The sequence below is a fragment of the Vespa mandarinia genome, chromosome 24, assembly GCF_050613455.1.
Source record: "Vespa mandarinia isolate Hongniang chromosome 24, ASM5061345v1, whole genome shotgun sequence".
Taxonomy (NCBI): domain Eukaryota; kingdom Metazoa; phylum Arthropoda; class Insecta; order Hymenoptera; family Vespidae; genus Vespa; species Vespa mandarinia.
The window spans coordinates 797,008-813,329 of record NC_140833.1 but is presented as its reverse complement, the minus strand read 5'-3'; the positions used below and the strand labels follow the sequence as shown (position 1 = coordinate 813,329).

General features: G+C 34.7%; 2 protein-coding genes across 3 annotated transcripts in view; both read left to right on the top strand.

Annotated features, from left to right (window-relative positions):
* The first annotated feature begins 269 nt into the window (after positions 1-269).
* LOC146872254 (uncharacterized) lies at positions 270-4,121 on the top strand. Its single transcript, XM_085663977.1, has 5 exons — positions 270-329; positions 585-1,107; positions 1,212-2,333; positions 2,555-3,556; positions 3,715-4,121. Exons 1-5 carry the CDS (start codon positions 270-272, stop codon positions 4,119-4,121), a joined length of 3,114 nt encoding a protein of 1,037 aa, XP_085520103.1.
* An 8,458-nt stretch (positions 4,122-12,579) lies between these two features.
* The window catches only part of so (SIX homeobox 1 protein sine oculis), a 35,236-nt gene continuing 31,493 nt past the window's right edge, over positions 12,580-16,322 (top strand). For both annotated transcript variants that reach the window (XM_035868006.2, XM_085663836.1), the window contains exon 1: positions 12,580-13,188. In XM_035868006.2, coding sequence (XP_035723899.1) covers positions 12,859-13,188 — 330 coding nt within the window. In that variant the 5' untranslated portion in view covers positions 12,580-12,858. The remainder of the gene's footprint in view (positions 13,189-16,322) is intronic.

Below are 16,322 nucleotides of genomic sequence, written 5' to 3'. Positions count from 1 at the left end.
CAAACGTTGCTTCGTTAACAAAAATACCCAACTTCTCGTAAAAATGACGAATCGTTAAAAAAAAAAAAAAAAAAAAAAAAAAAGAAGAAGAAGAAGAGAAAAAAAAGAAAAAAAAAAGACAGTAAATTATTAACACCGCGCACTTCTCGCTATTACTCTTCTACTATCGTCATTATGTTCCGTATTTTCTAAATTTAAAGTTTCATATTGACTCCCCTTTAATAAAAATTTCTCAATTTTAAAGTGATCATACGATAAGGGACATCAAAATGTTTAGGAATTGGATATTGCAAGACTTTTCTCACGCATTCCCACCAAGATCATTACAGGTATCATATCCAAAATTTTTTCAAACGAAATGAATAAAATAAAATAAAAAAAAAATAAAATAATAATAATAATAATAATAAAAATATGAATAAAAAGAAATAATAAAAATAAAAAAAAAAAAAAAATAGAAATCAAAATTTCATTTATCGTGTTCGCAATGTGAGAGCAAATATTTTTTTTTTTTTTTCTTTTCACGATTCGATCGTTACGATCGTTTTTATTTATCGAAATTGCCATTTTCTTCGTTCAAACAGGCAATAGGAACAACGAGTTTTCACACAAATCAAATTAAAAATCGTGGATTTTGGAATCTATTTGAATTTTCACGTAAAGGGAACAATTCCAAGAATGCAGAAAAATTATCTGATAATAAAACAAGGACAGACTGCGATACGATGAAAACTACGTTAAAAAATGAAGACAAATTGAACGACGTATCGAAGGACATGGTTACGTTGTCTCGTGCAGTTATGACAAATTCGAACAAAGTATGTTCGTTCAAGGATATACCAAAGTGCAATTATACGTTTCGTTACGTACCACGAATAAAATCTAAAAAGAAAAATTCTAAAAGTAATTTTCAAAAGTACGAAGAGTTTACGTCGTTGCTCGATGGAAATTTTGTACCGACGAATATGAAATTGAAATTGAAGGGTTATAAGACCCTTAGAAACGAACATGCTAAAGATTTTGCATTTATACCCGGTGACAAATCTTTGGATTTGGATATAATGCCAACAAAAAATAAGGAGGAAAATATTTCTCATGATTTATCCAGTAAGAAATAGAGCACGTGATTATATTAACGCATAGTGATTTTTTTTTTTTTTTTTTTTTTTTATATAAATATCAAAACAAATAAAAATTACTTCGATTTACAGAACCAGCCGTCTCGACGGACGTAACAAAGTCGCAAACGATACCATTGAAAGAAACGAAGGATTACGGTGAAATAGAATCGAACGTTTTGTTTCCTTCTGAAAACAAAATTTCTATGAACGATATTAATCCTGATGAACGATCGATAACAATGTCGAAGGAAGCGGAAGAATCGTCATATAATTTTGCTAATGTAAATGAAAAAAATGAAACGAGAAGTGAATTAGAGGATAGTGTCTTGCAAGTGAACAAAGAAGGAAAAACGAAAAATTTGGATCAATTGGAATCTCAGAATCGGATTAGATCTAATCAAATTGAACCGAAAGAAATTCAAATGAACGAGTCAAAGTTAGAACAATTACAGGATAATAAAAATGATAAAGTACATTTACAATCCAATGAAATTGTAATAAACGATCTAAAGGAAGAATCATTGTCAAAGAATATTTCAAAAGATTTATCGAATTCAATCGATCAACCTAAATTTTCGATTAATACGTTAAATCAGAGGAAAACACAATATAACTTTAAAGACTCGGATAATGTTAATAAGATCGGACAGAGTACGACATCGTATTTTCGTTCTAAACGAATTAGTATCAACAGGACGTCCATTGATTATTCGAAGAGTAATTCAAATGATAAAAATCTAAAGGATAATCCAACAGCGATGTCGAAGTTTAGATCGGGCACAAAGATACCTAGATACAGTATGTACGAATCGAGGAAAGAACAGCAATTAAGGGCTTCCTCACCTTGCGGAATAACGTTTGTTAAAGCACGAGAGAATTCAACGAAGCAAAGATGGTCCGGTTTCGACCGAGCTGCCGTTACCAGATGTTATACCGGTGGAAGAAGTTCTGGATGTCACAGCTCAAGATCTCAAGGATCTACGCATCCTTACCCACCTACCTTGCAGACTCGCGAGGTTTCCTCGAAGTGTTACAACAGAGAGAAAGATCCAATCGTCAGATCGAATATCATCGACTCGTTCTCTAAGATACTGAGAACGAGAAACTCTGTTACTGATGATTTTATAACTACTATTAACATCAACAATTCAAAACCATATTCAAATATCAATTCAATGAATAAGATTTTCTCAGGATCGAAATCATCGACAGGTTGTACGAAATATAACGATTTTTTCTTTTTTTTTTTTTTATCTTCATCATCTATATTCTTCTTTAACGTTTATATTTAGCTCATTACAATTTCCCTTTTTTTTTTTCAAGAGAAATTTAATAATCATTTTGAATAATCATTATAATAATCGTTTGAAATACTCATTGATAAATGCGCTTATTAAATGCTAACGTTTGATTGTGTTAATACAATTTTCCAGGTATTCCGAAGACTTCACAAACGTTCGCTTATGGATGTTGCAAAAAACCTAAAAAATGTTGCAAGAAAAAACCTAAAGAAACTTGCGACGAGGCGATGATACCGGGGAAAGTGATTTGTACGAAACCAAAGAAGAGAGATTGTTGTCCAAAACCGAAATGTTGCAAACCCAAAAAGAAACCGGATTGTAAGGAATTACCACCATTACGTGCATCCTGCAATCAGGTTAAAACTAAAAAGAAGAAAGTTTGTAAACGTTATTGTTGCCCCTCGTTAAAAGATACCGATTGTTTTAAAACGAGAGGTACATGTCCAGGAAAGAAATGCAATGCCGAAAGAGAAATAAAAAATGAATTTACTGAAGAAATGGATGACCCTTCTTGCTTGCCACATAAAGAAGAAATGTCGTATCAAAGAAAAAATGATTGCGATAATGGTAACAACGAAAGGGATTGTAACTCGAGTCGTAGTATGTGTACCAGCCCAAAAAAATGTATTAAAAGTTTTAGCTGCATAGAAAAGGAAGAGAGTTGTTTAGATGCTATTAAAAATCAACAAGAGTTTTGTAATAAGCCTAAGAAGAAAGATTGTTGTAAACGTAATTCTAAAAGATCGAAAAGTTGTGGTAACAGACGTTATCACTCTGGAACGAAATCTCGTAAGACAAAATCTTACGTGAACATTCCAATGTTTGATGTCAGTGTGGTCGCATTAAGACCATATCAAAACGATGCAGTCCTACGGTTCTATAGCAGTTGTGAAGATGATTGGAAGCCACCAACGATATGTAAGAAGGATCAAAACGAAGATTCCTGCAAGTGTAAAAAACCAGATCCTCCCAATTGTTTAAATGTCAAGAAATGTGAAAATTCCACACCGATAGAAACTACGTGTATAACAAAGAAGGATCCTTGTGATGATAAACCAAAGAAGGATCCTTGTGCCGTTAACAAAACCGATGATATATGTTGCAAATCAAAAACTGACGTATCATCGTGCAAAGGTAAAGAGAATAATGATTAAATCAATTTACGTGGGAATACTTTTCAATTGTAATGTCGATTGAAGAAGAAGAAGAAAAAAAAAAAAAGAAAAAAAAACAAAAGTATATAAATAAATATCTATATATGTATCTCTCATTTTCTTTAATTATTCTTGCAGATGAAAAAGAAGTTCGTCAAGCCAGGTGGGACAGGGAATTGCGGGAAATTAAAAAATGCAAGAACATTGGTAAAGAATCATGTAAGAAGAAGTGCAACGATTTGGATAACGTTATCAGTTCCTGTCAGAAACATAAATGCAATAAGTTCGAATCGCTCGATTTATCCAATAATTACGGTCATCGATCTTCCTCCTTTCAACTCAGCAATTCGTTTATACCATTTTGCATCGGACCAACTGACTCGTCTCTGTTGAACTTTGGAATGAAATCTAATAATATTATACCTAATCGATCGTTCTCTATGACAAAAATTATGAAGGATATTTACAGAGAGGAGTTGCCGATTCTCATTGAAACTGAATTACCTGAAAAGGAATGGGCCGACGACGAGTCCTCTTCCGAATAGTAATAATTTGTTACGATTATTTGCTGCCATTTGTTAATGAAAAAAAACAGACAAACAAACAAACATCTGTAATATGTTTAAAGAAGAAAAAAAAAATAGCAACGTCAGGGAGAATATGCTAATCATGAAACTCCTCGGGTACATCCTATATGTCTTTATATGTAAGTGCATTGTCCTTTAATATAACACAGAGTCAAATAATGAATCATAAACATTTTTCAAATGCTATAATAACGATGCAATATAATGCATCATTAAATAATATCCGTTCATTCCTATTACCTATATGATTTTATCTATAAATCTTTTGTTTTTTTTTTTTTATTTATTTTTTCTTTTTTCTTTTTTTTTTTTTCTTTGATAAATAAATCTTATCCCAAACTCTTTTCAATCAAATGATTCAAGTATAATATTATTTCTAAATGAACGAAAAGAAAAAGAATAGAAAAAGAGTATCGTAATTACAAATAATAATAATAATAATAATAATAATAACGATAATAATAATAATAATAATAATAATAATAATAATAATTTTCTGATAATACCGAGGTAGCACTAAATTAGCAATTAATTCCTCTGTAACATTATATTACTTCAAAATCGCATACTTATATATATATGTGTGTTTTGAATTAATTTCATCAAATTAATATCATTTTATACATAATAAAATCGATTCTTACTAACATAACCGATCTTTTTTTTTTCATGTATAATATTTATAACACGATATAAGTATAACTTTTAAATCGTACAATTTTGTTTTAAACAATAGTAACAAAATTGTCTTGTACAAGATTTAGACGGAACAAAATTCAAATTCAACAAATTGAGTATTACGATATCGAGAAAAACAAACGAAAGAAAAAATAATGTAGGTAGGACGAAAGATATTTCCGAAGAGAAGAGAATAACTCGGATGAAATATTTAGAAATCACGAGAGAGTTGAGCGTAGTAGTATCGCACGTTCTCGCGGTAATCCGATCTTGCCCATCAATAATAATCGTCGCGAGAGAAACGCTTACGTCACGGACTAACCAACCAAACCAAACCAAGCAAGCAAGCAAGCAAGCAAGCAACCAACCAACCAACCAACTAGCCAACTAGCCAAGCAACCCAGCGCAACCCTGTAGCTTCTTACGACATACATAAATACATATACGCAAAGAGAGACACAAACGGCAAAAGACACCGACCTGGGTGGGGGAGGGATAAGGGGTTTCCACATAAATACATACAAACACAAATACACACTCTAACACATTCATATTAGCGACCTCAGCTATCTAAAATCGAAACGCACACGTCCCACATTAGTACTCATTTTATCCTCGCGACAATTTTTTTCAGCATCGTGTTACCTTCAAAAATGCGGTAAGCCACCGATAGTAGTTGCGCGCCGGCGGCAACCCAACGGGTTTCCAATGTATCTCGTTGCAACTCGCGCGCGAAAGGATAGAAAAAGGAAAAAAAAGGAGTAGTAGAGTAGTATAGCAGTAGTAGTTGTAGTAGTAGTAGTAGTAGTAGTAGTAGTAGTAGTAGTAGTAATAGTAGTAGTAGTAGTAATAGTAGTAGTAGTAGTAATAGTAGTAGTAGTAGTGGTAGTAGTACGGTGAAGCGAGGAGAAAAGAGCGAGGAGAGAGGGCGACGAAGACGACGATGAGAAGAAGAAGAAGATGTAGAAGAAGACGAAGAAGAGGAGAAGAAAGAGGAGGTGGTAGGGGAAGAAGGGGAGAAGATAAAAAAAGAAGGAAAGGGAAGAAAAAAGTAGAAAAAGAAAAAGAAGAAAAAAGAAAATATGTCGGCATACGCGGTCTTACGAGCGGTTACGAGATGTCTTTGTATAAGGACGACGCATGGTACGTGTATATAGAACATAAAGACGACGCGTGAACGTTGGGAAGGATGAGGAAGAAAGAAAGAAAGAAAGAAAGAAAGAAAGAAAGAAAGAAAGGAAGAAGAAAGAAAGAAAAAAAAAGAAAAGGGGTTGGGGAGGTGGAGGAGGAAGAGGTAGCGTTGAGAGAAGAGGTGGGGTGTTGTACGCACCATGGACATCCAATTACGGTTTATTCAGTCCTCTCTGCGGGGGCATCATACTGGGTCCTACCAAAATTCACGCTCTCTACGTCCTCGTATTATTCTCTACCTGGCGCCTATCACTATCTCTCTTTCTCATTACCAATGGTATCGACGAAAATGGGAAAGGGAGAAGGAGAATGAAGAAATAAATGCAACGAGGGGGTTGTGAAAAAAGAGAGAGGGAGAGAAAGAGAGAGAGAGAGAGAGAGAGTTGAGGAATGATGGAATAAATGCAGGAGGGGGTTGTGAAAAGAGAGAGAGAGAGAGAGAGAGAGAGAGAAGGAAAGGACGAGGGAAAGGGAAAGGGAACCCAGTGTGCGCCCTGCCACTTACAGGGAACGTGATACGAGCTTTTCGTTAGATGCTCTCTTGCGTTTTCGCATTGTTGCGCGATCCGGTGGTGGAACCACCGCGTACCAACCTCTCTCTCTTTCTCTCTTTTTTCTTTTTCTACCGAATGTATATATATATATATATATATATACCACTTCCATCGACCTCCTCCCTATTACTCCTGTCTACATCTACCTTCCCCATACCATCGATCCATGTCTATATTTCCTTCTCGAACGAGAGGAAGAACGTCCCAATGTCGCAACAATGGGAATCGATGTCGAGCATGAAGCTTTGTGACGGACTCTCATACTCTTATTTCCGCAAAGCAAATCAATCGACGCTACGCCGCGCCGGTTACGGGAGCTCTTCCGTCATCTATATATATATATATATATATATATATATATATATATATATATATAAAGAGAAAGAGAGAGAGAAAGAGAAAGAACAGAGATATATATATTTTCTCTCTCTCTCTCTCTCTCTCTCTCTTCTGCGGATTTCCTCTCATAAATTTTTTTCTCCCACGAGAACGATCGTCTTCGCGTATAATAAACCATGATATAGATCGTTTTGCATTTCTATTCACGTTTGCAAGCATATTTTTATTAGTTCTTTTTCCTTCTTGTTTTGTTTTTTTTTGTTCTTTCATTTTCTTTTTTTTTTTCTTCTTCTTGTTTTGTTTTGTTCTGTTCTGTTTTGTTCATTATAACAAATTATATAATGGTAAACTTATAATATAACTTCGTATTATGATTATAGTAAACGACACACACTAATCTATGGATATAAATTGAGAATTAATCTTTTGGGAGAAAAAGATTGCAAAAATATAGTTAAAAAAAAAAATATATATATATATATATATATAAACGTGTGATTTTAAAGTTACATAAAGTTATAAAAAATTAACTCGTATACGTTACTCTCAAGTAATATAAATAACAGATTATCGATAAACGATAATTCCTGTCAATCAAATTTCTAAACAAGTTTAGAAATTTCCACGCACACCCCTCCCACACATTAAGTTGGCAATTTGTGTCAGAGATAAGATCGAACGGTCGATTTGGTGAGAATTTAATGTTTGAAAAGGGAGAAGAATCATCGGTAGAGAACATCAAATACGGTGTCAACGATTCTCTCTCTCTCTCTCTCTCTCTCTCTCTCTCTCTCTCTCTCTCTCTCTCTTTCTACATATATATATATACCTATGTATATATATGTATCTTGAAGTAGAAACCACTTTTACCGTGTATTTCTAAGGATGAATACCAGGCTCACAACGGGTGGTTCCATGGTGTTGACGACCCTACAGAATCTCTCGAATATATGTCAATTCCCGTGATTCGATGTGATTCGAGTGACAGAATTATTTTCTTTCGGTTTTTTTTTTTTTTTAAGCTAAAGAAGTTGAGTCCCCCCCCCCCCACCACCTATCCCTCCTTCAATCCACACTCTTCAGAAAAAGAAAGGCGATTCCTTTCGTCGTTGATTTTTCCTTTAACTAACAATAAAGAAAAAATTTATTAAATTTGTAAAATTCTTAAAACAAAAAAAAAACTTTTAGAATGATCAGTAAGAGCACATGTGGACGCTCTGGATGTCAAACGTCATTATTCTAACTTCGTCCCATGTCAATCAAAAATGGTGTCCTTTTTCTGCAAAACAAATGACATCCCTTTCCTCATCGTCCCTTACGAAACACGTTTGTCGCCTCTTTTCGGTTATCCTTAGGTATCTCGAACGACCATAGAAATCTGGTAACCATGCATTATTTTAGGACACCTAAAAGACGTATTTTTTTAACGAGTCAAGTCCACAATCCCATCCTTGGTGTGTTGGTCGGCAAACAAAACAAAAACGGAGATTCTTTATATTCTATCTCATTTCTCTTCTTTCCTTTTATACTGTCATTTTTTTTCTAAAGAATATTCGTTAAATTGGAATACGTTAATTGTAGGATAAACTAGCTAATAGGATTTTCATTGACCTCAGTACAATGAAAAGGAATATAAAAAAAAAAAAAAAAAAAAAAAAAATAGGAAGAAAAAGAAAAAGAATAAAAATTAAAAAAAAAAAACAAAAAAAACAAAAAGGAAAAGAAGATTGTATCCCACTGAAAGGAGACACAAGCTTCTTTTTGTTAAGTTGATAATGCGGATGAGCATAATGGAAAACAAAAAACAAAAAAGAAATTAGAAAAAATACAGAGAGAGAGAGAGAAAGAGAGGTAGAGAGAGAGAGGGAGAGAACAGAAAAGAAAAGGAACAGGTGAGGGGTAGGGTGGAACACGTGTAGAAAGGCTGTAACCGACATTAACTGCTCTTACGGCTTATCTACGAGGAAAAATTGATTTACGGTACCAAGCGCGGAGGTTATGAGCGTAGCGACGGTGTATAACTGGCATGGTTAGAAGCTACTTACTACAAAACTTGGATAGAGTTTCACGAACAAGTATGTTTTTGCTTTACTTAAATTCTATACTCTTGGTATATAGAATGTCCTGGCGCTCTCTCGCTTTAACGGGGCAAAGAGAAATCGACGTTGTTGGGTGTTTTAAAAAGACGAATACAAATTCGAGAGGAATAAGAATAAAAATAAATATAAGAGTAAGAGTAAGAGTAAGAAAGAGATTAATTTCAATTCGACAATTTTACCTGAATTAATATCATTCTCCATTGTTATTATTATATACACTTATAAATAATTTAAACAATGTATATATGTGTACGAATACACGAACATAGGTATAACGAACTTGTTAGGTTTCAGAGAGAATAAAATGTTGACTTTTCTATCGTACTAAATCGAAATAATAATAATAATAATAATAATAATAAGAATAATAATAATAATAAAGTCGTGAAACTTGAAACTTGTCGCGAAGAACTCTGACAAATTTTTTTTCGAATGAAGAAAATGCGACGATGTAATTCATTTAGAATATTTGAAATAAGACACCGTGATTGGCCATATTCGCCATTAATAGATTCCTCTTGTAGAAACGAACCAATCACGTGACAGAATCGTCTATCGTACCTTTCTTTCGTTGGTTTTTTCATTTCTACTTTATTGAACTTCGCACGATATGTGTGTATGGGTGTGTTCGTTTGTAAGAAAAAAATATTTGAAATTGTAAGAAATAAAATGAAATGTATCATGATTTTTAAACGATTCTATTCGTTACATATTGTCTTTTATTATTACAGATGAAAAAAAATAACAGATTGCGTTAGGCAAATCGCGATAATTAAATTCGTCGAAGGAATATTTTTCCTAACCTCAATAATAATATTGTCACAATTGAATCTTATCGAATCGCTCGACACAGTATAAAAACAAAACGTAACACAATAGAATGACAAAAAAAAAGAAAGATGTACGAAAAGAATCATAAAGGCACACATACACACACATAACCTTTTTTCATTCATTTGTCCAAGTTACGGCGTCATTCGAGAGTCTTTTGTGGTTATTTTTGCGTGGTCCATCACGTTCGTATATCTCGAGAAATAAAGAGGGCCTGCACGTGCCTATTCTGGGCTTATCATTAATGACGTTATAAACTGAAAAAAAGAATTACACGGATTTAAGGTGAACAAAGCAAGAGTAACGTGAGTGTGTAAGAGAGAGAGAGAGTGAGAGAGAACGAGATATTCGACGAACGATGATGTCTCGTTCTTTGCGTTCGATCTGTTCTTTACAAAGGGTGAGAGAGACAAAAAAAGAGAAAGAGAAAACGATAGATAAAAGGAGAAACAGAGAGAGACAGAGAGAGAGAGAGAAAGTAAGAGAGATAAAACGGTAGTGTACGATGGGAGGAGGATTCGTAGAAGGAGGGGAAAAGATCTGGAAGAGGAGAGATAGACAGCTAGAAAGAGAAAGGAATAGAGAGAGAGAGAGAAAAGAAAGGAAAGAAAGAGAGAGAGAGAGAATGAGAGAAAAAGAGGGGTACGCAAGGGTCGTAGGAGCAAAGAGAAGTAGTTAACGAGGCTTATTTAGGAACGTGCTCGTCTCGACCAATAAGAAGACGATATGGTGGTCGCGGTCATGCCTAGTATCCAATCGGATAACGCGGAGGGTAGACGTCGTATAAGCCACGCCCCGGCCAATAGGAGGCCGCGCGAAGTACGGTCGCTTTGGGAACGCGGTTCACCGAGCAGTATCGTTCGGTGCGCGCGTAGAAGAACGTCTGACTCTCCTCGCGCCGTCGATAAGAGAGAAAGAGGGAATCGCTCGTGCACACGCGCGCACGCGACGCCCTCCTCCTCCTCCTCCTCTATCCTTTTTTTTTGTTACCTATCACGGTATTGTAAAAAATATATATACAGTGAATATATTATTTTATAACGTTTTAAAAAGAAAAACACTCGTGAATGTTGTATTATATCTCGGAAGACGTTTGCTGTTGTTATTAAGAAAGAGATAGGTAGATAAATAGATAGAGAGAGAGAGAGATTAAAAATTATACGTCGTATGGAACTTGAACGGTCGTAATTTTATTCTTTATTCTTTTTGAACAGAAACAGACAAGGATAGAGATAGAGATAGTGAGAGAAAGAAGAGAGGGAGAGATAGGGAGAACATTCGATAAAAAATTGTGAGTTCCTTTAACGAAATTTGTGTAGTTATGTAGAGTAAAGAGAAAGATAGATAGATGGGTAGATAGAGAGAGAGAGAGAGAGAGAAAGAAAGAGAGAGAGAGTAGAGCGATGGAAGAGAGAAACGGGCTGTCTTTAAAACGCTGTCTAATAATAGGGCGCGCGCGAGTGTACTAAAGCGCCTATAAATATACCCACCACCGCCCGTGGAAACTCGAGCCCGTGGACTTGGCGGTGCAACCTGCCGTGCTAAGGATAATAGGAAAAAAAAGGAGTGAGACAGAGAGAGAAAAAGAGAGAGAGAAAGATAGAACGAATAAGAGAAGAGAAATTGTATGCGATATTATTAATTAATGTGTTATAACGATAAACATGGAATATACATACGCATTCACGATTGTCTAGAGATAGAGATAGAAATAATGTTAGAGAGACAGAGATAAGGTATAAAATATACGTCAAATATACTTTGCGACGGATCGACGAAAGAAGAGTATCTGTCCCCTCCCAGTCGTCTCGTCATCGTCGTGTCTCTCTTTGTTATTATAAAAGTCCTTGATAATTTTATGTTAACATCGTGTCATAACAATCATTCTTTCGAAGTAATTAAATAATAATATCGAGATTTTACGGCGGAGGGGTGGGGTGGGGGAGGATTTATATATTATCATTGATAAGTGTTACGGTGTTTCGAATTTTACTAAGAAGAAGAGGAAGAGAAGAAACTCCGGGTGCCGGCATGCAGCAACAGCAGCAGCAGCAGCAGCAGCAGTTACCGGTCGTTCTCTCTATCAGCGATGCTCTAAAAATATCACAACCGTTCTTCTCCTGTCTCCTTTCACGAAAAGTTTCCGCGTTCCGTGTCTCCTTCTTCACGAAAGCTAACTTTCCATGATCGGTAAAAAGAGACGAAACATTCAGCGTCGTCGTCGGCGACGATCGTACGACGTTGCTGACCTTTATATCTTATCGCGATCGTGAATAATAATAATAAATAATAATAATAATAATAATAATAATAAGAAGAAGAAGAAGAGGAACAATAACGACAACGATAATACAGGAAATATAACAAATATACTCACGATTACGAAGAAAAAGAAGAAGAAGAGAAAGAAGAAGAGGAGGAGGAGGAAGAGGAGGAGGAGGAGGAGACGCAATGATCATCGATCGGTGCGGGCCGCGTAATTCGTCGTGGATAGTTGCGAAGTTTGCTACGAGCGAGATATGCCGCGAACATATCGCGATCGCGAAGTGTCGAAAAAGCGCGAAAATTTCTTTCGTTTGAACTAGAAGGTGTGAAAAGTGTTTTTATAAATAATAGTAAAAAGGCAAAGTAGAAGAAAAGAAAAAGGAAAGAAGAAGAAAAGAAAGAAATAAAAGGGGAATCGACGAAAGGGGGGGAGCAGGGGGGGAAACTCTTGTAAGAGATAATAGAAAAGTGTGTGTTAATCCAGTAAAGAAAAAAAAAGAGGGAGGGGGAGGGTGTTGTTAGGTTAGATTAGAAACAAACGAGGAAGAGGAAGTGGAAGTGGAAGAGAAAGGCGCAGTAGTAGAGAGATATAGTAATAGTATACACAAGTAGGTAGTGTGTAAGAAAGGCAACAAAGAAAAAGAAGAAAAGAAAAGAGTGAGTAGAGAAGGAAGGAAGGAAGAAAGGAAGGAAGGAAAGAAAGAAAGGAAAAAAAAAAAGGGAAAGGAGAATGACGCGATGATGGCCTACGGAGGAAGCGCTGGTAACGGTGGAGGCGCGATGGGACCTTCGGCCGGTGGTGGAGGCGGTGCTGGTACGACGGACGTTTTAGGCTCGACCAGCGATTATAGTCCTCAAAGCACGCCGACGCCACTCTCGGCCTCGCATTCGTCGTCCGCTGGCGTCGAGGCGGCGGCCGCGGTTACGAGCTACGGTACTGGTACCACCGGGACGACGAGCAATTACAGTCCCCAGGACAGTCCCGCCAGCTCGGCGGGCGGTGCTACCAACAACGGACAACTTCCGACATTTGGTTTCACCCAGGAACAAGTTGCCTGTGTTTGCGAGGTGAGTAGTTAAAAAAAAATATTGGAAAAGGGAAAAAAAACAACAAAAACACCTCCCATTGTTGTTGTTGTTGTTCTTATTTCGTTTTGTATGTAGTAATTTTTCGTTTGAATTATACGAACAGCTCAAATTCAATTTTAGAAAGATTTTAGAGAATTTTCATTCATTAAGTCGCGCGTTACGATAATCCGCGAGTGATATGTATATATATATATATACATATATATATATATATATGTTATATGTATGTGTATATATTATTAAACTGTGTTGGCAAGCCTGCTGCTTTTACGTTTGAAAAGTTTTTTTTTTTCTTTCTTTTCCAGAAACAAATTTTCAAATTGATATATATATGTATATATATATATATACACACATACACACACACAAAAAGAATCATCTCTGTCATATATCGCATGTGTAATATATTTGTTCTTTATTAAAAAGTCTTTGATCTCGTCCTTTTGTACGAGGAACAGAGATAATTTAAATTTTAAGGTTATTTCCTGTACGGTAATAATATCTAAGGTTTATATCGTTGATAGAAATATCTATGTTTGTGAACGTGTATATGGGCACCATTATATCACTACGATTTCTTGGCAATCGTTGTAATTGTGCAATCGTTTTGAGCGTCGATTTCGAACGTGTATCATCTCGTAGTGCAACGACTACGATCATCATCATCGTCATCATTATCCCGACGGGTACAGAGAGATTGTTGCCTGGTTGGTGATTTATATATATATATATTTTTTGGAATGTACGTGCAATATCGTCAGCTTTCTTTTATCTTTTTCCTTTTTTTTTTTTCTTTTTTCTTTTTTCTTTTTTTATTTTTTATTTTTTTTTTATTTTTTTTTTTTTTTTTTTTTTTTAACAGTAGCCGAATGGTTTTCGTATCGTCGTAATTATAAGATCTCTGATACCATGTATACGGATAGAAGAGGAGATATCCATCGATATTGTTTTAAACTGTATACGAGCTGTTTTATTTTTATTTTTTTTTATTTTTTTGTTTATTTTTTTATTTTTTTATTTTTTTATTTTTTTTTAATTTTTTTTTTCCCGTTCATATGCGTGTTTTATCAAAATTGTAAAGCAATTTATTTCTTTGATAGAATATCGAATATATATATATATATATGTATTATAAATAACATTCTTTTTTTTTATTCTTAAAAAAAAAAGCAAGAAACAAAAAGAAAAAGGAAAAAAAGAAATCTAACACTCGGCCATATTGTAACTATTATAGATATTTTTATCAGGATAGAAAGGAAAAAAAGAAAATTGATACGATACATTTAAGAGATTTATCTATATCTATCGAGAGGTTCTTTTTTTTTTTTTATATCCGATCTGCAAATATATACACACCAATCTCGGTCCGGTAAAGGGAAAAAAAAAAGAAAAAAAGATAAAGTAAAAGAAAGAAGTAGAAACAAGAGAAAGAAATTTCTCTTTTGGAAACGCATTTGTTTTGGTTAACACGGTAGAAAGAGATGGAGAGATGAAGAAGGCGCGCAACGTTTCCTATCCAAATTCTTTCTCGCACCATAAAGGTTTTCTTTGTTTTATTATTTTTTTTCTTTCTTTCGTTCGTTCATTCGTTCCGTTCGTTCATTCTTTCTTTCTTTCTTTCTTTCTTGATACGTCCTTGGTCCGGCCACTAAAAAGATCCTTTGTTTCTTTCTACTATATATATATATATGAGTTATAACATGGAAACGAAACGTGTAACGTAATGTAATGTAGAAATTTTTAGTTGTAAACACCGTCGGCATATAGCACAGAGAGGTTAGGTTCCGACGGTATTTTTGATATGTAAAATTTATACTGTTCCCTGATTGGTTGGATTGATTGTTTCAATTTGGTTAGTTTAGTTACTTGTTTGCGTAAGTTCCATCGAATTGAGATTACGAGTTTAATCTAATCGAGTTTAATAAACGACGATATGATTACACTTTCTCTCTTTTTCTCTCTCTCTCTCTCTCTCTTTCTCTCTCTTTCTATCTCTATCAATTCTAAATATGCAACTTAATTAGATTATTCCATTTCGAATCTTTGTAGATTATGATGAAATCATTTTACGATTGAGCTGCATTCGAATAAGAATGCAGAATTTTCATGAGTTTTAAACAAGGTCACATTTTACATTATTTCTTATTTATTTTATTTTATTTTATTTTATTTTATTTTATTTTTTTTATTTCTCTTTTAATCTCACTCCTCACAAACGACAATATAAAAAATTGCGTAGTATATCTGCAAAAAAAAAAAAGAAAAAAAGAAAAAAAAAAATACATACAAATTTGTTCGAATTGTAATGGATTTGTACGTATGACCGAGGAGGAGGAGGTTATAATGGTTTGTTGTGAGCCTTAAGGCCCCCGAAAGTATAAATGCGGCCCTGATTTTAATAAACGTTTGTTCAATTATTTCTTCCACGTTAATTTGATATTTAAAGAGTTTGATCTAGAGTAGAAATTTTTATTTGTTTCGTTTCGAAAAAAAAGAAAGAAAGAAAGAAAAAGAAAAAGAGTATCTACGTTTACTCTCTCTCTCTCTCTCTCTCTCTCTCTCTCTCCCTCGTATTACTTTATCTTCTTTCGTGTATATTTCACGCTCGTGTTGGCGCGAAGGAAATGCAACGAATTCAATGAATGCGCTGCTGTAACCCATCGGTAGTGTATGTACGTATCCACCACCGTAGCTATTTATATGTCGGCTCCACTTGATCGTGAAAGGAGAAGAAACAATCGAATCATTTAGAATTTCAATGACGAAACTTTCTTTCGATTTCGAGAGAGAGAGAACGTGCCTTGCGAATTGAAACTACGAGGACAGTGTTCCGATTTGAATGTTACGTTAGATAAAATACTAAGTTGTTCCTTTGACACATGCAGTTTTTTTCAATAAGGCGGCAAATTTAAATTATTTCTTCTTTCTTCGTTTTTCTTCTTTTTTTTTTCTTTTTTTTTTCTTCGATTGTGAAATAAACGCGTAATCGAGGTGACTTAATTCCGACGTTTAGAAATTGTCGAAATATTTGACCGACGTTTTAAATGTTCCTTTTGATTCGCGTAATTCTTCTCGATAACGCGGCAAATTTAAATTATTTCTTCTTTCCTTTT